Source organism: Rhinatrema bivittatum, chromosome 5 (assembly GCF_901001135.1).
Source record: "Rhinatrema bivittatum chromosome 5, aRhiBiv1.1, whole genome shotgun sequence".
NCBI lineage: Eukaryota > Metazoa > Chordata > Amphibia > Gymnophiona > Rhinatrematidae > Rhinatrema > Rhinatrema bivittatum.
The window spans coordinates 338,789,342-338,808,790 of NC_042619.1; the positions used below are offsets into that span (position 1 = coordinate 338,789,342).

At 50.0% G+C, this 19,449-nt stretch overlaps 1 protein-coding gene across 1 annotated transcript in view; it reads right to left on the reverse strand.

The window, feature by feature from the left end:
* SNRNP200 (small nuclear ribonucleoprotein U5 subunit 200) overlaps positions 1-19,449 on the reverse strand; it is a 915,618-nt gene that overhangs the window by 786,266 nt on the left and 109,903 nt on the right. The window contains exons 6-7 of the mRNA XM_029604465.1: positions 5,778-5,876; positions 5,016-5,168 (exon numbers count right to left, since the gene is read on the reverse strand). Of these exons, the coding sequence (XP_029460325.1) occupies positions 5,016-5,168; positions 5,778-5,876 (252 nt within the window). The remainder of the gene's footprint in view (positions 1-5,015; positions 5,169-5,777; positions 5,877-19,449) is intronic.

Consider the following 19,449-nt stretch of genomic DNA (forward strand, 5'->3'; position numbering starts at 1 on the left):
GGCCAGGGCCTGAGCCCGGGCCTGCTCCCTCTTGCGCTGCTTGGTCCGAAAGGACTGGTTCCTGGCCTGAGGACGAGGTGCCTGGTAGCAACTCCTGTAGGGAATGAAGCGCTGGGAGCTTCTACCCCTGGAGGGCCTTGGAAAGGCGCGCTGGTTCCTTCTGAACCGATCTTCTGGAAGTCGAGGTACTGGAGAGGCGCCCCATGTGCTGGCCAGTTTATCCAGGTCGCTGCCGAACAGGAAAGAGCCTTTAAAGGGCAATCTGGTGAGGCGTGTCTTTGAAGGTGCATCGGCTGACCATTTCCGGAACCAGAGCTGCCTCCTGGCGGCTATGGAGGATGAGATCCCCTTGGCTGTTGTCCGGACTAGGTCTGATGCAGCATCCGTGAGGAACGAGAGAGCCGACTCCATTTCTGCTGCTGGAGCGTTGTTCCTAACCTGTGACAAACAGGAACGTGTCACCACTGTGCAGCAGGTTGCGATCCGCAAAGAGAGAGCTGCCACCTCAAAAGTCTGTTTCAGAATGGCGTCCAGTCGCCGGTCATGAGGCTCCTTGAGGGCCGCCCCCCCTTCAACTGGAATGGTAGTGCGCTTGACCACAGCGCTAATCAAGGCGTCCACCTGAGAGCACGCCAGCAGCTCCTGGATAGCCGGAGTCAGTGGGTACATGACCTTCCAGCAGGGGGTTCTGCGCGGAGGGTATCGTAGCGCTGGGACCTGTAATATCCAACTCCGCCAGGCACTGAGACACCAGGTCCGAGAGATCCTCCTTAGGGAAGAACCGCCTCATGGTTCTATAAGGCTCAATCCCTGAGGGAAGTTCCCCTTCGTCCGGGAGTTCGGACTCATCCGGTGAAACCTCCTGGTCCGACTGATCCGGACTGTCTAGCGGCGGGAGGTCCCGCTCACGATAAGGGCGTGAGGGTCCAGGAACAGGATCTGCTGGAGCCGCAACCGCAGCAGCCGCTGCAGTCGCAGCCACAGCAGGAACCTCGGGGCCTGGACGGGAAGCAGTTTGCATCTGTACAAAGGCATGAATCCCCTTAAAGAGATCCACCCAGGAAATTGAAGCGGTCTCTAATCGCCGGGGTACAAGATCCCCCGGTATTCCCGATTGGTCGAGACTGCCCGCTAAATCTGGGGTAGCCCCTGGGGAACTGTCAGCAAATTGTGGCTGAGACGGGTCCTGGCCCGAGGGTCCCACGGCCTCCTCACATTGGGCACATAGGGAGTCTGGCTCTTCACTGTGCGTGGCTCGAAGCTGGCATGCGGAGCAGAGGCCGAGGGCTTTAATGCCGGAGGCAGGAGGCACCCCCGCTGAAGACGCTGAGGCGTTCTGTTCCATTGAAAAGTATGCGCTTAATGATACGCAGCAGCAATATACGCTTAATACAATGGGCGCACAATGATATGCCGCAGCAATATACGCTTAGTATAACAGGCGCACAATAATAAGCGGCAGCAATATACGCTCAATGATACTCAATATGCTCTCAGCAATAAGCGGTCAGCAATACACGCTCAATGGTATTCAATATGCTCTCAGCAATAAGCGGTCAGCAATACACGCTCAATGGTATTCAATATGCTCTCAGCAATAAGCGGTTAACAATACACGCTCAATAGTATACAAAAGGCGCTCAGCAATATGCGGCCAGCAATACACGCTCAATGGTATTCAATATGCTCTCAGCAATAAGTGGTTAGCAATACACGCTCAATGGTATGCAATATACACACAATGATGTATATAATATGCGCTTAGTCATAGACATGCGCCTATCACGGGCGCTCAATACCTGAACAAGGCCCACAAAATGGCGCCCTCCATGGCGTGCCACGCCGCCGATCCTCGGTTCCTCGGAGACCAAAAGTAAGAGATGTACGCCTTACCTGATCCTCGGCGCTTCCCGGCTGGAACCCGGGCGGTCTCCGGCTGCGGGGGGAGAGGGCAAGTACCTTCACCGCCGCATTTGAGGATATGCACCCGCTGCCTCGTCCACGCCGGGACCGAGGCGCCTCGTATGCCTCACCCGAACCTCGCCCAGGGGCTACGTCCCTGCCACGATTCGGCCACCGGACCGAGGACTTAAACCTCTGGGGGATCACGGAAATCACCCCGGGAAACTCAACTGGGGGAGGGACCTTAGGGTATCACCGGAGTGCGGGGCTCGATGGTGCTGTAGAAATTTTAGTAAAAAGAAAGTAGATTTGGAAAACACGCTCAGCGAGCATGCAGGCTCTCCAAACTGCTTTGGAGACTGAAATTACTAAGTTGCTACGCTTCCTGTGGGGGTATATATACACCCGTGCTGACGTCAGATCCGTCTCCAACTGCTAGCACGAGCATACTATACCCATTTGTTCTGAGTCCATCTGGCTACACGACAGGAAAGAGGAAATTTCCTGTCAGGAATCTCTGTGGAGCTCCTTAACCTGCGTGGCTACTGCTGTGCGGAAAAAAAAAAAAAGACTGAAGGGGGACCCCTGCTGGTTGCAGGGTTAGTGCCATACTGGGCATGCCCAGAAGGTGCCAGTCAATGTTCCAGAAACTTTGACAAAAGTGTTCCGTGATTAGGCTCCATCCTGTGATGTCACCCATATGTGAGGACTATAATCCTGCTTGACCTGTGAGAATCTCCATATTCTTACCCCTTTAAAATTTATCTTTGGGGTATCCATTACACAGAAATCAAATCCTTAACTGATCTATACCACGGAAACACTTTGGTTTCTTTAAACTTGTTGTTACCAGGGAGTGGGGTTCCTGCAGGAGAGAAACAGAGAGCTGCACTCAGCCCTTTTAAAACACTACACAACTCCATGGAAACAGAGGCCCAGGAAGAGGAAGGAATCATTCTCCATTTGAAGAAATAGGAACTGCTCCTCTTGGAAGTCTAACCAGAGGAGTTGCAGACCAGATCACTGCAGCATCTGAAACACTGGAGCTAGTCCCTTCTTGCAGTTCCAATATGGCTGCTGTTCCTGCTGCAACAGCAAGCATGCTGGTGGGAATGGCTTGCAGATGACCCTGCTGATGCAACCCCACCCCTCTGGACAGATGACACCATGTGCTGCCCTCTCTCTCTCTCCTTCCCACGAGATTTTTATACAGGCTTCCCGTCCCAATGTCTGACAACATAATCCTCATGCGCTGGAACTACTTACTGCTTCCGTGCTCCTGAAGAAACATCACCGTTTCCACTTCTATCTTATCCCACAGTCCCTGACCACACAGCCAAGGGAAAAAAAAACAAAACCAAAAACTACAATTCATCCTCCGACACCAAACCATTCTTTTTCTGCTTTCCGCTTTCTTTTTCTTACAGCTTTAGCAAGCAGGAACCAGGCACAGCCACAGAGCTTGTTTAAATTTTCCCCCCTCCCCTCCAAGCAAGACAGTCCATGGAATAGGAGAGAAATAATTGAGGGAGGGGAGAGGGTTACTTCCGACCACTGTAGCCAGGAAGAACCCTTTTCCAATAAGTGGAAGCTCCCTGGTTCACTTGCTGTGCTCAACTGAGGGAGAGAATACAAGACTCACCTAAGGAGCTACCCATTCAAATATTTGTCTTTTTCACCTGGCCTAACCAGTCCTCTGCAGGCAAGCTGTAAGCTATCTGCTGGAGACAGAATACTGGCAGGCTAAAGCCAGTACAGGAGCCTATACAGGGTGATGTCAGCAAGCCTGTTAGTCTCTGTCGCCATTTGCTGGTTGGAACACAAACCTATTCTTCTGGACTGGTCTGGCTAGATAACAAGGAAATGCATGATTAAAAATACATTACATTTTTAGCTCAAATCCATTAATATAAGATGAATATATGTTGCATAAAGCAGCCAATAACTACAGTATGTGGAAATTTTACAAGGTGATGCATATAGGGAAAAATAACCCATGCCATAATTACACAATGTTGGGTTCCATATTAGGTGCTACAACCCAAGAAAGAGATCTAGGTGTCATAGGTGATAACACATTGAAATCGTCGGTTCAATGTGCTGTGGCAGTCAAAAAAGCAAACAATGTTGGGAATTATTAGAAAGGGAATGGTGAATAAAACAGAAAATGTCATAATGCCTCTGTATCGCTCCATGGTGAGACCGCACCTTGAATACTGTGTACAATTCTGGTCGCCGCATCTCAAAAAAGATATAATTGCGATGGAGAAGGTACAGAGAAGGGCTACCAAAATGATAAGGGGAATGGAACAGCTCCTCTACGAGGAAAGACTAAAGAGGTTAGGACTTTTCAGCTTGGAGAAGAGACGACTGAGGGGGGATATGATAGAGGTGTTTAAAATCATGAGAGGTCTAGAACGGGTAAATGTGAATCTGTTTACTCTTTCGGATAGTAGAAAGACTAGGGGGTACTCCATGAAGTTAGCATGTGGCACATTTAAAACTAATCGGAGAAAGTTCTTTTTTACTCAACACACAATTAAACTCTGGAATTTGTTGCCAGAGGATGTGGTTAGTGCAGTTAGTATAGTTGTGTTTAAAAAGGGATTGGATAAGTTTTTGGAGGAGAACTTATCCAATTAAGTTCACCTAGAGAATAGCCACTGCCATTAGCAATGGTAACATGGAATAGACTTAGTTTTTGGGTACTTGCCAGGTTCTTGTGGCCTGGATTGGCCACTGTTGGAAGCAGGATGCTGGGCTTGATGGACCCTTGGTCTGACCCAGTATGGCATTTTCTTATGTTCTTAACACACCTCATTCCCCCACAACATACAAGACACCTGACCTGCTCATCTGTATACACTCCTCACTCCATCTAGAATAGCCAACCCACTAACCCCCCCCCCCCCCCCCCATTTGTAGGCACATCCACCCTACAACATGCAAGACACCTGTCCCACTTCTCCACCTACTGATTCCTGACTCACAGCCCCATCCTGAAAGGAAAAATGGATTCCCTTCTGGGACACTAACCTTCCTCATGATAGACACAGAACTGGGAGAACACAAGGCCTGAGCTTATATGGATGAAATGAGTGTACAAAGTGTACCTTCAGAATCTCCAGTACTTCATCTGCTTTCTTCTGGGATACAATAGCATCATCATAAAACCGGCTGAGCTGCCGCTGAAGCCAAAATGCGTCAATGTCTCTAGGGTGCAGGTCTTTCTTCTTTGAATTCATCAGTTCACTAGATGCAACAAGCTAGAAAAGGAACCACAGTGACCTTTACAGCCAAGGGCACATGCACATAAAGACACAGACACATTGCTGGGCTCACAAAGCTTGCTAAACTAATTCTCCATTTTTACATGCAACCATAAGTAGTCCATCTAAGTGGACTAGCTCACAGCATAGTATGCTTGCTTACCTTTATTTCTCCATTTTTACAAACTTCTCAGAACAAAGATATTTCAGCCATATTTAATAAAAGATTTCAGACCCACTGCCTTCTTCCCTGCCCATGCTTTACTTTGCAAGGAGCTGAGTTTCTGAACTGTCTTTAAAATGATCCCTCCTGCTATCCCTCTCTCCATCCCAACTTTGTACAATTAAGTAATGTTTTAATGCTACAAGCTCAGACCACAGGTTGCCTTGCTTCACATTTCCTGGCAGATTACAATCACTGCAGATCACTGCTGTCCTTTTCAATGCTAATCACCTCTCCCCCTCACACAGGGCTATGTGCAAGCAGGAGAGAACTAGGGCTCAGTATATTACAGCAAAGCATGCACATGTGATCGGAATTTATTAACTTTGCTTCACTTGCAGCAGAGAACAGTGTGAAGAATTTAAGATTAGTTCAATGCTTACATTTGCAGACAGGGTGCAGCGTACAACTGCCTCGTCTCCCTCTGTGTCCTCATCTGATGCCTCATCACGCACTTCTCCATATGCATCTTCATCACCCTCCTGTAATAAAAAGACCAGCTCCATTTCAGGTGGTAGTGCATGTGGGATGTGTGTGTGTTGTGTACGTGATGGTGGAAGGTGGGTGTGCACACACACACTCTCCCTCCCCCTCCCCTCTGGCACTTAGTCTCCTCACCCTTCCCCCCAAACTCAGACCAATGCTCCTCTCCCACCTCAGTTTGCTTTCTGCTGTTGGTGAGGACAGGGTTCTCCCCCCCCCCCCGCCCGCCCACCCACCCAATCTTTCTGATCACACCTTCACTCCTCTTCTCTCAATTTCCTACTTCCTCCTCCCCTCCCACCTGTGGCTACATCCTGTTATTGGTGGAGAATGGGAACCCCACCGACCTTTGTGCTCCTAGCTCCACAAAGCTGATCCTGGCACACTTGCTTTGCTGCCTGAAGCCCGCAACATTGGCCACATCCTTAACAGTTCCAGTTGAGTGCCGCTATGTAGACATGCCTCAATACTCACCTAGAATCCCTAAGGTTTTTTGATTCACTGTTTCTGTTCACATTATCTCCTACTCAATCTACAGCAACCAAATTTTCAGGATAGATATATCTATATAAAACCTAGAAAGCTAAATAAGGTTTTCCCATAAAACATGCATCTAGCCCAAAATTGTAAACAAAATTATGAATAAAAGCTCTCATACAAATTGCTCTGCATTTCTTTTCTTAATCATGTCTTTCTTGACATTGATAACTAAATCATACTAGTCTTTCATGCTGTTCACCAGATGCTTGATGTCAGTATATCAGAGATTTCACAAGTGCATCAGATCAAGTTATATAAAGCTATCAAGAAACTATTTACACTTCCAACCCTCGGGGATGACAGAAGGAAATACAGATGTACATCTACTGCACCAGTTAACTGCAAGGCCGAATTCTGGTTGATCTTGATCGCACATAATCTAAAAAATGCAGCACAAGTAAAATACTTTCTCACAACCACAAAATAAATTAGGGAATAATATTATTTGCTTATTAAGTCATGTTTAAATTACAAAAAAAAAAATAATACATTAGGGAATAAGATAAAAAAGAAACCTATACTTATCAAAGTAAACTTACTAAACAAAACAATCCAAAACATGAATCAAAGATCAGTATTTACAACATAATCACCCACCAATTTTAGATCATTTGGTAAGCATTTTTCCCACAGACACAGAATGTGAGAAAAGCCTTAGTAAATCAGGCCCTTATTTAGTCAAATTATATTACAAGTAAAAATGAGAGACCAATGATAATTAGTAAAACAGGCAAGAGAACAAATGACAGGAACTGGTTATTCCCTTAAGTATTATGGTCCACATTGGAGTCATTCCTCACAATTTGGCTATGTAACTTGTGTTTAAATGTTTTATTAGACAATGCAAAAAACATTATACAAGCCATGAGAATTTTCATACAGCTATATCTCCTTGGAGACAATCACACTGTCAAAAAATTTTCCCCTTAATACCCCAGCCCTACCCCCTCCCCTCCTCCCCTCTCTCCAACCCCGCAAAGTACAACAAAAAACATACAGGGGTACAACTGAACGAAAATAAACAAGTCATAGAACATCAAGAAGAACAGAAAACTTTGTGCACCTCCCTATCGAAGGCAATGGAATAAATCAGTGCAGACCTTCAGCCACCCTTCTACTACCATGGATGTGCCCGATGTGGACACCTCCCCCGTATTCCTGTGTCATTTATCTCTGCAAATACCCTTCACGCCAATGTTCAAAGGGCGCCCATATAGGAAAATTAGTTTCTTACCTGATAATTTTCGTTCCTGTAGTACCAAGGATCAGTCCAGGACACCTGGGTTGTGACTCCGCACCAGTAGATGGAGACAGACTAAAACTTGTGGGCGGAGCCATATATGCCCCTGTGTCAGTCACAGCCCCTCAGTCATACGGAATGTCAAAGTAGAACACAACCAGAGCCACTAAAACGAGCTAGAAACCGCTAATAGAACGGGGAAAAACACCTCTCCTGGAAACAGACTCTCCAAACGAGAGAGCTAAACAAGCGGAACCGAGGAATTCAGAACAAAGAGCGGACTCTCCATTACTTCAGCGCAGCACTGCGGGCGGGATCCTGGACTGATCCTTGGTACTACAGGAACGAAAATTATCAGGTAAGAAACTAATTTTCCTTTCCCTGTACGTACCAGGATCAGTCCAGGACACCTGGGATGTACCAGAGCAACCTACTGAGGGTGGGAAGCAGAGAGTCCCGCTCGGAGTACCCTCTCTCCAAAACCCCCGGAATCGGTAGCCCGGACATCCAACCGGTAACGCCGGATAAAGGTATGCAACGACTTCCAGGTGGCCGCCCTACAAATCTCTCGAGGCGACACCTGAGAAGCTTCCGCTCAAGACGCTGCCTGAGATCGAGTCGAGGGAGCCCGCAGCCCCACGGGAAGAGGTTTTCCCCGCACCAAGTACGCCGAACTAATGGCCTCCTTGAGCCAACTGGCGATCGTTGTGCGTGACGCTGCGGCTCCTTTCTTTGGTCCAGAGAACAGGACAAACAGATGATCTGTGACCCGAAACGGATTAGTGACCTCCAGATATCGGAGAAGGGATCCCCACACGTCAAGCTTCCGTAACTCCCTCGCTTCTGGAACAGAGGACTCTCCGCACGCAAAAGCGGGCAACTCCACTGATTGATTCACGTGAAACGACGAGACCACTTTCGGTAGAAAGGAAGGAATCGTCCGTAAGGAAACCCCCGAATCGGAGATACGCAAAAAAAAAGGTTCGTTACAGGACAGGGCCTGTAACTCGGAAACACGCCATGCCGAGGCAATCGCCACCAAGAATGCCGTTTTTAAAGTGAGATCCTTAAGAGTTGCGCGTTTCAAGGGCTCAAACGGCGCCGTGCATAGAGCGGAGAGAACCCAATTGAGGTTCCAAGCCGGACAAGGAAGACGTAACGGGGGGCGAAGGTGCTGAGCACCCCGAAGGAAATGAGAAATATCCGGGTGAAGCGCCAGAGACGTACCACGGACCTTACCTCGCAAACACCCAAGCGCCGCCACTTGGACCCGTAGGGAACTGCACGCCAGACCTTTGGCCAGACCTGCCTGGAGGAACGCCAGAATGTCAGAGACGGAAGCCGAAGTGGGGTCCACCCCACGCTGCACGCACCAGTTCTCAAAGACCACCCAGACACGGACATAAGCCAGAGACGTCGACTGCTTCCTGGAACGCAGTAGCGTGGCCACCACCGCATCTGAATAACCTCTGCTCTTCAGTCGATTCCTCTCAAAAAGCCATGCTGCGAGACAGAAATGATCCGCATCCTCCAAACAGACGAGGCCCTGATGGAGCAGGGCCGCCATTCCCTGGAGCCAAAGGGGTGCCGCTACTGCCAGTTGTACGAGGTCTGCGAACCACGGCCGGCGCGGCCACTCCGGTGCCACCAAGATCACATTGGCCGGATGCAACTCTATGCGCCGCAGGATCTTGCCGATCATCGGCCACAGGGGAAACACGTAGAGCAGCACATCCGTCGGCCAGGGAAGCACCAACGCATCGACGCCTTCTGCCCCCCGCTCTCGACGTCGACTGTAAAATCGCGGGGCCTTCGCGTTATGTCACGTGGCCAAGAGATCCATGTGGGGCACCCCCCACGTTTTGCAAACGAGCAGAAATGCTTCGTCACCCAACTCCCACTCTCCGGGAACCAGGCGATGACGGCTGAGAAATCCGCCTGCACGTTGTCGACTCCCGCAATGTGAGACGCTGCTATGTTGCTGAGATGTAGCTCCGACCAGGCCATCAAGCGCTGAGCTTCCTCCGCCACCTGGGGGCTCCTTGTCCCGCCCTGGCGATTGATGTATGCCACAGTGGTCGCATTGTCCGACAACACTCGAACTGCCTTCCCCCGCAGCAACAGCAGGAAGGCTTGCAGGCCGGGCCAGACGGACCGCTCTGGTCTCTAGGCGATTGATAGACCACTGGGCTTGCGACACGGACCATAGGCCTTGGACTGAGCTCCCCAGGCAGACCGCTCCCCAACCGGAGAGGCTGGCATCCGTGGCCACCACTGTGCAGTTGGGCACCCGAGGAGAGACCCCAGACGACAGATGCTTGGGATCCAGCCACCAGAGCAGGCTGGACCTCGCGTGTCCCGTGAGCGGAAGCGGTAGATTGAGTTCCTCCGAGACCGGCTTCCAGCGGGATAGTAAGGAGGACTGTAATGGTCGCAGATGAGCGAATGCCCAGGAAATCAGCGCCAGCGTTAAAGCCGTAGACCCCAGGACCATAAGCAAACGCAGACCCGCGGTCAGCGGAGAGACAATAAGCGTCGTACTTGAGCTTGCAGCTTGCACACTTGTTCGTGCGACAGGAACACCTTGCCCTGCTTTGTGTCAAAGAGCTCCCAGATATTCCAAGGTCTGCGTGGGTGTCAGATGACTCTTGCTGTAGTCGATCACCCATCCTAGGGACTGCAGAAGGTGGAGGACCCTGGCTACCGCCATCCGACCCTGAGCCTCGGACTTCGCCCGAATCAACCAATCGTCCAGGTAAGGATGCACCAGGAGACCTTCTCGGCGCAGCTGCGCCGCCGCCACTACCATCACCTTCGTGAATGTACGTGGGGCCGTCGCGAGCCCGAACGGGAGCGCTCGGAACTGGTACTGCCGCCCTAGTACGCAGAACCTGAGGAAGCGTTGGAATGACGGATGAATGCCTATGAAGATATGCCTCCGTGAGATCCAGGGAGGCCAGGAAGTCACCGGGCCTTACCGCGGCGATGACTGAACGAATCGTCTCCATTTTGAAGTGAGGAATGCGAAGGCATCGATTTACCCCTTTGAGATCCAGCATCGGTCTGGACGTGCCGTCCTTCTTCGGGACGATGAAGTAGATGGAGTAACGGCCCTTGCCGTGTTGGCTGACCGGGATAGCTCCCAAGTCTTCAAAGCGTCGGATGGTGTCGAGCACAGCAGCCTTCTTCTCGGGGCCTTGCAGGGCGAGATAAGGAACTTGTCCGCTGGAGCACGAGCACAATCGAACGCGTAGCCGTGTCTTCTCACGTTGAGGACCCACTGGTCTGACGTTATGCCGGCCCATCCCTCGAAAAATGACATCAACCGCGCCCCGACGTTAGGAACGGCGTGTTGAGGCTGCGGCGAGAGATGGACCGACCACATTTCGTTGCGAAGCTTTGGCTCCTGTGATTGCCAGGGCTCGGCGAGATATGGACCGACCACATTTCGTTGCGAAGCTTTGGCTCCTGCGATCGCCAGGGCTCCCTCAGTGGTCAGAAGCTGATGGGCTCATCCCAATCCAGCCCGAAGTGCAAATCACTCCAGACTGCGGCTCAAGCCCCGGGCGGAAGCCCCAAAGGCCTTCTTCAATTGCAACTCCAAAGTACAATCCTAGAGATCCCATACGTCCGCGGTATCCGGCATTGGGATGGGAGTGCGCTTCGGGACTGCTGACGTGGAAGAGTCCACATTAGGGACCCGCAACACCTCCAAGGCCTCCTCAGGCAGAGGGTAAAACTTGTCCATTGCCGTGGAGAACCTTCAGCCCCAAGACCAGGATGTCCTTGTCCCAATGCCGCAGGTCCATAGCCAAGAGAGGGACCGGGAAGGTGGTAGAGGGCCACGCAGAACCGACCCACCCTGAATCCACGGAGCCTCCTCCAGCCTCCCCCGGAGGCGCGAGATCCCTAACTCTTCCAGAATGACGGGAAGGAGAACAGCTGGATAACCCTGGGAACTGGTAACTGCCACTTCGGACGTCCGGTGCTAATGCCTGGCTCTGGGCGATGGGTGCCTGTCACTCTCTGCCCCCCTCGGGGGCAGGGACGAGTTCTCCGAGCCCTCCTGAGCCGAGGATGAGACCGAGGACTCCCAATCGTCCAGAGGTGGAATGGTCCTCAAAACCTTTTAACTCGCGGCCCTCCGGCCGGGGTCTACCGTTTGCCGTTCCTGAAGCCTAGAAAAAAAACGGCGCTACGAGACCCCCAGCCGTTAAACCGCTGAACGTTTGCGTGGCATACGGGCCCTAAAAAAAAGCAGCGTATGGCCCAACGACTCCTGCCCCCTTTCCTGAGGGACCCGCGGGAACTGAGGGACTCAGAGGGAACCGTTGAGGAGAAGTGGAGGCGACGAATTTCTGCCCCCCCCCCCCCCCCCCGAAGGTTCCCGCCGCTATCGGGACCGCTGCCGACCGGGGCTGCAAAAACAACTGCCCCTGCCGCGATCGGGACCGCTGTAGACCGTGGCGGCAAAATGGCCGCCCGAGCCGCAATTGGGACCGCTGCCGCGATCGGGACCGCTGCCAACTGCAGCAGCAACAAATGCTGGTCTAGCCGCCTCAGTTTCCACAGCACCGGGCGAATGACCCGCCGAGCCGACCGCCGAAGGAGGGGCCACCCGCCGCTCAGGCGCCCGCCGTGTCCCGCGCCATTTCGCGGCCGCCGAAGGGGGCCCCCTGCTTCTCAGGCGCCTGCCGTGGCCAAAATGGCCGCCACTGCCGCACGGAGCGGGAAGAGCTCTTGGGGCCTTTCTTTCGCGCCCCCCCACGCGCGGGTCACGGACGATCCCTCACCGCCCGGGAACCAGCGCGCGTGCCGAACCGCCAGCCCGGCAATCGAGCCGCAAGTCAAGCCGGCGAAAAAACGGCGCGAAACGGGGCCCAAGGACCGCAGTAGGGAAGAGACACCCCCAATAAAATTCAGCGAACGGCCGGCGCCCCCCCACCGGAGAGCGGCGACACAAGACGAGAGAGAGAGAGAGAGAGAGAGCCAGCACAAATAAAACAAACACGTCTTTCTTTTTTTTTTTTTTTTTTTACAACAAACAAACCTGTCACTGTCCACAGTCCTGGAGCCCTAATCCAACAGGGGGAGTGAACCAGGCTCCCCGGTGTCACCCCTGACGCTGCTACTAAGAAAGCCGGGTCCTCGACCCTAGCAGCGGCCTCAACCAGGGGGGGTAGTCCCCTCAGGACCTCACAACCCCCCTGGGAGGCAGGGCGGACAGAACGACAGTGACAATTTGGTAAACAGAAAACAAATTCAAAAATTCAAGATTAAAGCACCTTGACCGAAAACTGGCCTAACAACCAAGAAAAAGGGAACCGACCCTGACGGAGTACCAAAACCAGGGCAGGAAGGAGCTGTGACCGCACCTGCACCATCTACTGGAGACAGAGTAAGACTGAGGGGCTGTGACTGACACAGGGGCATATATGGCTCCGCCCACAAGTTTTAGTCTGTCTCCATCTACTGGTGCGGAGTCACAACCCAGGTGTCCTGGACTGATCCTGGTACGTACAGGGAACTTCCCATATTGGGGTAATGAGTCTCCGTGACAAGCCGTAATCCGTTCCATGGCTTTAATATTCATTAATTTGGTCACCACCATGCTACTAGCGGGGGCTTCCTTTTTCTTCCACCACTTGGCCACAACCATCCGATCTGCTATTGCTAAATACCTCACCAGTCTCAGTTTATAAGTACAAATTTTAGCATCCCCTAGCTCCAGCAACCATAATTCTGGGGACCTAGGTATCTCCTCCTTCAGCATGTCTCTAGCTAGCCCCTGCATTTGTACCCAAAAAGTGTGAATAGCTGGGCAGGACCACAATATGTGGAAGAAAGTCCTGATCGCCTAATCACACCTCCAGCAGGTATTTGAAAGTATAGGATACCACTTAGCTAGCCGATCCGGGGTCAAATACCACCGAAATAAGATTTTATATTCATTCTCTATCACAGCAGCAGACAAGAGTGTCTCCCAATACCCTGAAAACACACATCCCATCGATCATTATCCCAGGGGCCCTCCAAGTCTGCTTCCCACGCCCTAATATGGGCAGCTGAATACGGCCCACCAGCTTCTAATAATTTATAGATTTTGGACATCAGTTTGGGGGGTTTCTTAGAGGCTACACAAAAGCTTTCCATCAAGGCAACTCCTTTCTGGAGATCCTGAAGGACCACCGAACTATGGAAGAAATGACGTATTTGAGCATAAGCTAAGAAATCGACGTGAGGAAGTGCATACTCCCCCTGTAAAAGGGAGAATGGTTTTATAGCTCCTGCTTGCCATAACTGATATACTCGACTGAGACCTTTCTTTTCCCAGATAGAGAAGGTTTGATTCACCCGTCCAGCTGGGAATTCAGAGAGCGAGCAAAACCATGACTGAAAAAAGTATCCCTTCTTCCCAGTTACGACACTCCCTCCATGTGTACCATAAAAAGTTACTGTACATCTCAGGGTAGGTAGTACATTCTGCCCCCTAAGATCAGGTCTTGTCTTACCCCAAAATATATCGGCAAAGGAATCTCTGCCCAATTTAAACCGATCAATATACATCCACTGCTTCATACTGCTGGTAAAATGGCTCTCCACCACTGCTTGAATTTGGGAGGCAACATAGTACTTTTTTAAAAGTGGAACCCCGAAGCCTCCCCCTACTCCTCGGTCTATATAAAACCTGTCTCGCGGGGGATCACGTGATGTGCTGAGCGGGTGAGACGCATTCTCGCCGGCTCCGGGACCCACTCTGCCCATCGTGCTACATCGTACCGCGTCTAGCCTGTTAAATTTGGTTCTAGTTCCAGCTAGGGACAGAGCTCATCTTGGGCACCCGATCGCTACAAAAATCTGGTTTGGTAATGTCCGTGAAGGGAGGAAAGAAGGAAAAAGAAAAAACAAGAGCTCCTGATTCCAAGATGGCGGCCGCCGGCGACAAATAAGCCCCTGCCTCCCCCACAGCTGTTACGATCGCGGACATCAAGGATAGACCAGTGAGCCTGACTTCAGTGCCGGGAAAAATAGTGGAAACTATTCTCAAGATCAAAATTGTAGAGCATATAGAAAGACATGATTTAATGGGACACAGTCAACATGGATTTACCCAAGGGAAGTCTTGCCTAACAAATCTGCTTCATTTTTTTGAAGGGGTTAATAAACATGTGGATAAAGGTGAACCGGTAGATGTAGCGTATTTGGATTTTCAGAAGGCGTTTGACAAAGTCCCTCATGAGAGACTTCTACGAAAACTAAAAAGTCATGGGATAGGAGGCGATGTCCTTTCGTGGATTACAAACTGGTTAAAAGACAGGAAACAGAGAGTAGGATTAAATGGTCAATATTCTCAGTGGAAAAGGGTAAACAGTGGAGTACCTCAGGGATCTGTATTTTTTTTTAATTTTATTTTTATTAAACGTTTCAATTTTCAAAAGGATTTTACACAGCATTTGAGCGAAACATTATTATGCAGACATTTATATAAATCAAATCATAGCCCATACAGCTGTGATAGCCCAGATAAATTTATCAGAAATAATAAGATTCTGGTAAAATGAAAAGAGCAGATTACTATAGAAATACAACATCAAATATTAATGTAAAGAACCATATATATTTATTCCCTTCCTTTACCTAAGGTTTTCTGGATCTAAGAGTCCAGGTATGAACGCAGTTGTTCTGGCGAATTGAAAACATCTCTCATATTTTGAAATAAGACAATGCAACGACATGGGAATCGTAAAATGAACTTGGCTCCTCGTTGGGTGACTTTATCCCGCATTAAAAGAATCAGGGATCTGTATTGGGACCGGTGCTTTTCAATCTACCTTATAAATGGGCCATGACCGACGGCCCGCAAATGCGCAGTAGAGCACAGCTCTACTGCGCATGTGCGGGCAAGGACGTCGGTCTTAGCCAGCGAAAAAAAAAAACAAAACATGGCAGCGTCGGGTGGCAGCGGCGGCGGCGATGGGGGCGTCGGGTGGCAGCGGCAGCGAACGACAACAAGGAGCAGCGGCGGCCAGTAGCGAGGGAGGGAGGAGAGAGACAGAGAGAGAGAGAGGGAGGGAGGGAGGGACTGAGTGGGAGGGAGGGAGGGAGGGACTGAGTGAGGGGGTGGGGAAGGGGGAGGGGAGAGGGAGAGGTGAGAGACAGGGATGTGAGTAAGTGGAAGGGTAAGAAGTTGTGGAGCAGAGAAAAAGGGAGTGGAGGAGGGCTGAGGGAGAGGGGATGGGACTGAGACAGGGTGGGGAGTGACTGAGGGAAGGGGAGAGAGGTGGGAGTGACTGAGGGAAGGGGAGGGAGGTGAGAGTGAGGGGAAGGAGGCAGTGGGAGACAGAGAGTGAGTAAGACTGAGGGGTGGGGAGGGGAAGGGGGAATGAGGGAGAAAAAGTGTAGGAGGGTGCTGTTTTCGAAAATGGACCGAACACAAAAATGTAATGTAGCCCGTTGTGACGGGCTTAACGGCTTGTATATATATAAATGATCTGGAAAGGAATACGACAAGTGAGGTTATCAAATTTGCGGATGATACAAAATTATTCAGAGTAGTTAAATCACAGGCAGACTGTGATAGATTACAGGAGGACCTTACAAGACTGGAAGATTGGGCATCCAAATGGCAGATGAAATTTAATGTGGACAAGTGCAAGGTGTTACACATAGGGAAAAATAACCCTTGCTGTAGTTACACGATGTTAGGTTCCATATTAGGAGCTACCACCCAGGAAAAAGATCTAGGCATCATAGTGGATAATACTTTAAAATAGTCGGCTCAGTGTGCTGCAGCAGTCATAAAAGCAAATAGAATGTTAGGAATTATTAGGAAGGGAATGGTTAATAGAATGGAAAATGTCATAATGCCTCTGTATCGCTCCATGGTGAGACCGCACCTTGAATACTGTGTACAATTCTGGTCGCCGTATCTCAAAAAAGATATAGTTGCGATTGAGAAGGTACAGAGAAGGGCAACCAAAATGATAAAGGGGATGGAACAGCTCCCCTATGAGAAAAGGCTGAAGAGGTTAGGGCTGTTCAGCTTGGAGAAGAGACGGCTGAGGGGAGATATGATAGAGGTCTTTAAGATCATGAGAGGTCTTGAACGAGTAGATGTGACTCGGTTATTTACACTTTCGAATAATAGAAGAACTAGGGGGCATTCCATGAAGTTAGCAAGTAACACATTTAAGACTAATCGGAGAAAATTATTTTTCACTCAACGCACAATAAAGCTCTGGAATTTGTTGCCAGAGAAGGTAGTTAGTACAGTTAGTGTAGCTGGGTTCAAAAAAGGTTTGGATAAGTTCTTGGAGGAGAAGTCCATTAATGGCTATTAATCAATTATACTTAGGGAATAGCCACTGCTATTAATTGCATCAGTAGCATGGGTTCTTCTTAGTGTTTGGGTAATTGCCAGGTTCTTGTGGCCTGGTTTTTGGCCTCTGCTGGAAACAGGATGCTGGGCTTGATGGACCCTTGGTCTGTCCCAGCATGGCAATTTCTTATGTTCTTATGTTCTTAAGTGATTCGCGAGGCACTGGACGAAAAACTAGCTCAAATCACTTCACAATTAGGGGAGGTAAGGGAGCACTTATCTACTCTACAACCCCGGCTTGAGCAGGTAGAATCGCGGATTTCCGGGTTGGAGGATGGTGCGGCCGCGTGTTCAGCGAGCATGGCTGCCCGGGATAAAAATATTCAAGCGCTCCAAAACAAAGTGGATGAGCTAGAAAACCGAGCTCGGCAGGACAACCTTAGATTTATGGGGTTCCCTGAAGATATTGAGGAACGCTCACTTTGTCGGTTATTATCAGATTGGCTACTGGAGGAATTGGCCCTCCCTCACTTACAGGGGACACTCGTTGTTGAAAGGGCCCACAGGCTTGGGGCGTGGAACGCGGGTTCGGGGCGCCCTAGGCTAGTGATTGTAAAAATCCTCATCTCAGCACATAAGTCAGAAATCTGGCGAGCCACGAGAACCAAACCAGACCTACAATATCACGGCAAACCCATACGGGTCTTCCAAGACTTTTCTGCTGCGATATCTGCGGCCCGGCGAAGCTTTGCTCCCCTCTGCACCACGTTACACAATAAGGGAGTAAAGCTCTCCCTGTTGTTTCCTGCACTTTTGCGGATCTGGCAGGGGGACAGGCCACATCTCTTCGAGTCTCCGGAGCTGGCGCAGGCATTCATGGATAAGATGGACAAGTGATTGACATAGCAAGCGCCACGGCTGTTTTCTTGCGCTCATCCAGGCCATGTGGTACCTTCGTTTGCCATGAGTTTAATTTTTCTTCTTTGCCCCTGGATTTGGAGGCAGGTTTGTTCACGGCAGAGAGCGCGGTTTACTGAATTTGGCAAGACCGTTGGTCTTTTTTTTTGGTCTCTTTGCAGTTCTCAATTGTGGGGCTTTCTGCTCTACAGGACCAATCTACACTCCTTTATTTTTTCTAGGGCCAGGCTGCACTTCTAAAGCCTGGGTCCTTTATGACTGTGCACGCCATTCCCGGACTGTTTTTGGGTTATTTCTGCTCTCAAAGTTTATAATATTTGAGTGGAGCATGAAGCAATGATGGAGCGGGGAACTGCACTCTATGGACACATAGGGATCCACTACCATGGATTGTAGTTTCCCCCTGGGAGTTTCATTCCTTTCTTTTCCTTCAGTTTTTTTTTTTCTTCTAATACCATAGTTTATTTGACATGCTACCTTCACTTTTATTTTTTGGACTGGACTTTGTTTTTTGCTTCAGGGTTCTTGACAATGTTTTAGTCCTTGAATCCGGGGATAGCAGACTTGATGCATTGGACCCTTTGCGGGGGAGCGCTTTATTTCTTGTTGGTTTGAGATACCCGATTCCTGAGGATCTCTCAAATAGTGATGAACCATGGTTTTTTTTTTGCTATCGCAACTCTCATACCTTTCTCTAGAGTGGGGTCCTAGACCCATCAATACTGGATCCTTCTGGCCTCCTTAGTAGGAGGACCACGTCGGAAGATTGAGGGGGGGGGGGTCGGGGGGGGGGGGAAGAGATGCGAGTGGGTGGGAAGGGGGTTATAGGATGGTGGGAGGGAGGGTTAATGTTTGTATGGGACAGGAGTGGACGGATGGCTGGATAAGGTTTGTTGTAGATCAGAATTGCAGGTTTAGGTAGTCTTGGGACATGTGGTGTGTAGTGGGGGCCTCAGCTGGGAGGGTCGCCACTGCCAATATCAGTTCAAAACGTGGCACTACTCCTTATTTTATCTTATGGTATGAGTAATTCTACAAGGCTTGTATCGTGGAATGTATGTGGCCTCAATTCCCCAATCAAGCGTACTAAAGTGCTTTCTCTCTTACGAAAGCAGTCACCAGCAGTTGCTTTCTTACAAGAAACACACCTTACTGACAAAGAACATGAGAAGCTTCGACGCGCCTGGGTGGGGGAGTTGCGGTACGCATCGGCAACCTCTAAATCTGCAGGGGTGGCGATTTTGCTCCATAAACAACTCCCTATCACTATAAGCAAGGAAATCAAAGATCCTCAGGGGCGATATTTGATCTTGGTTACTAAACTTTTCAATCACACAGAGTGTTTTGTAATGTGTATGCCCCCAATACTTATAACTCTCGTTTCTATCGGGGCTTGTACTCTCACTTAGTGCCCTATCTGTCAGACATGTTAATTGTGGGGGGAGACTTCAACACCATTAAGGACCCTCAACTGGATGCTTCCCAAAGCCGCAGCTGGGATGCGGGCAGGGGTAGGGGCCCAGCTATGCTGGAATCCCAACTGCACTTACTTGAT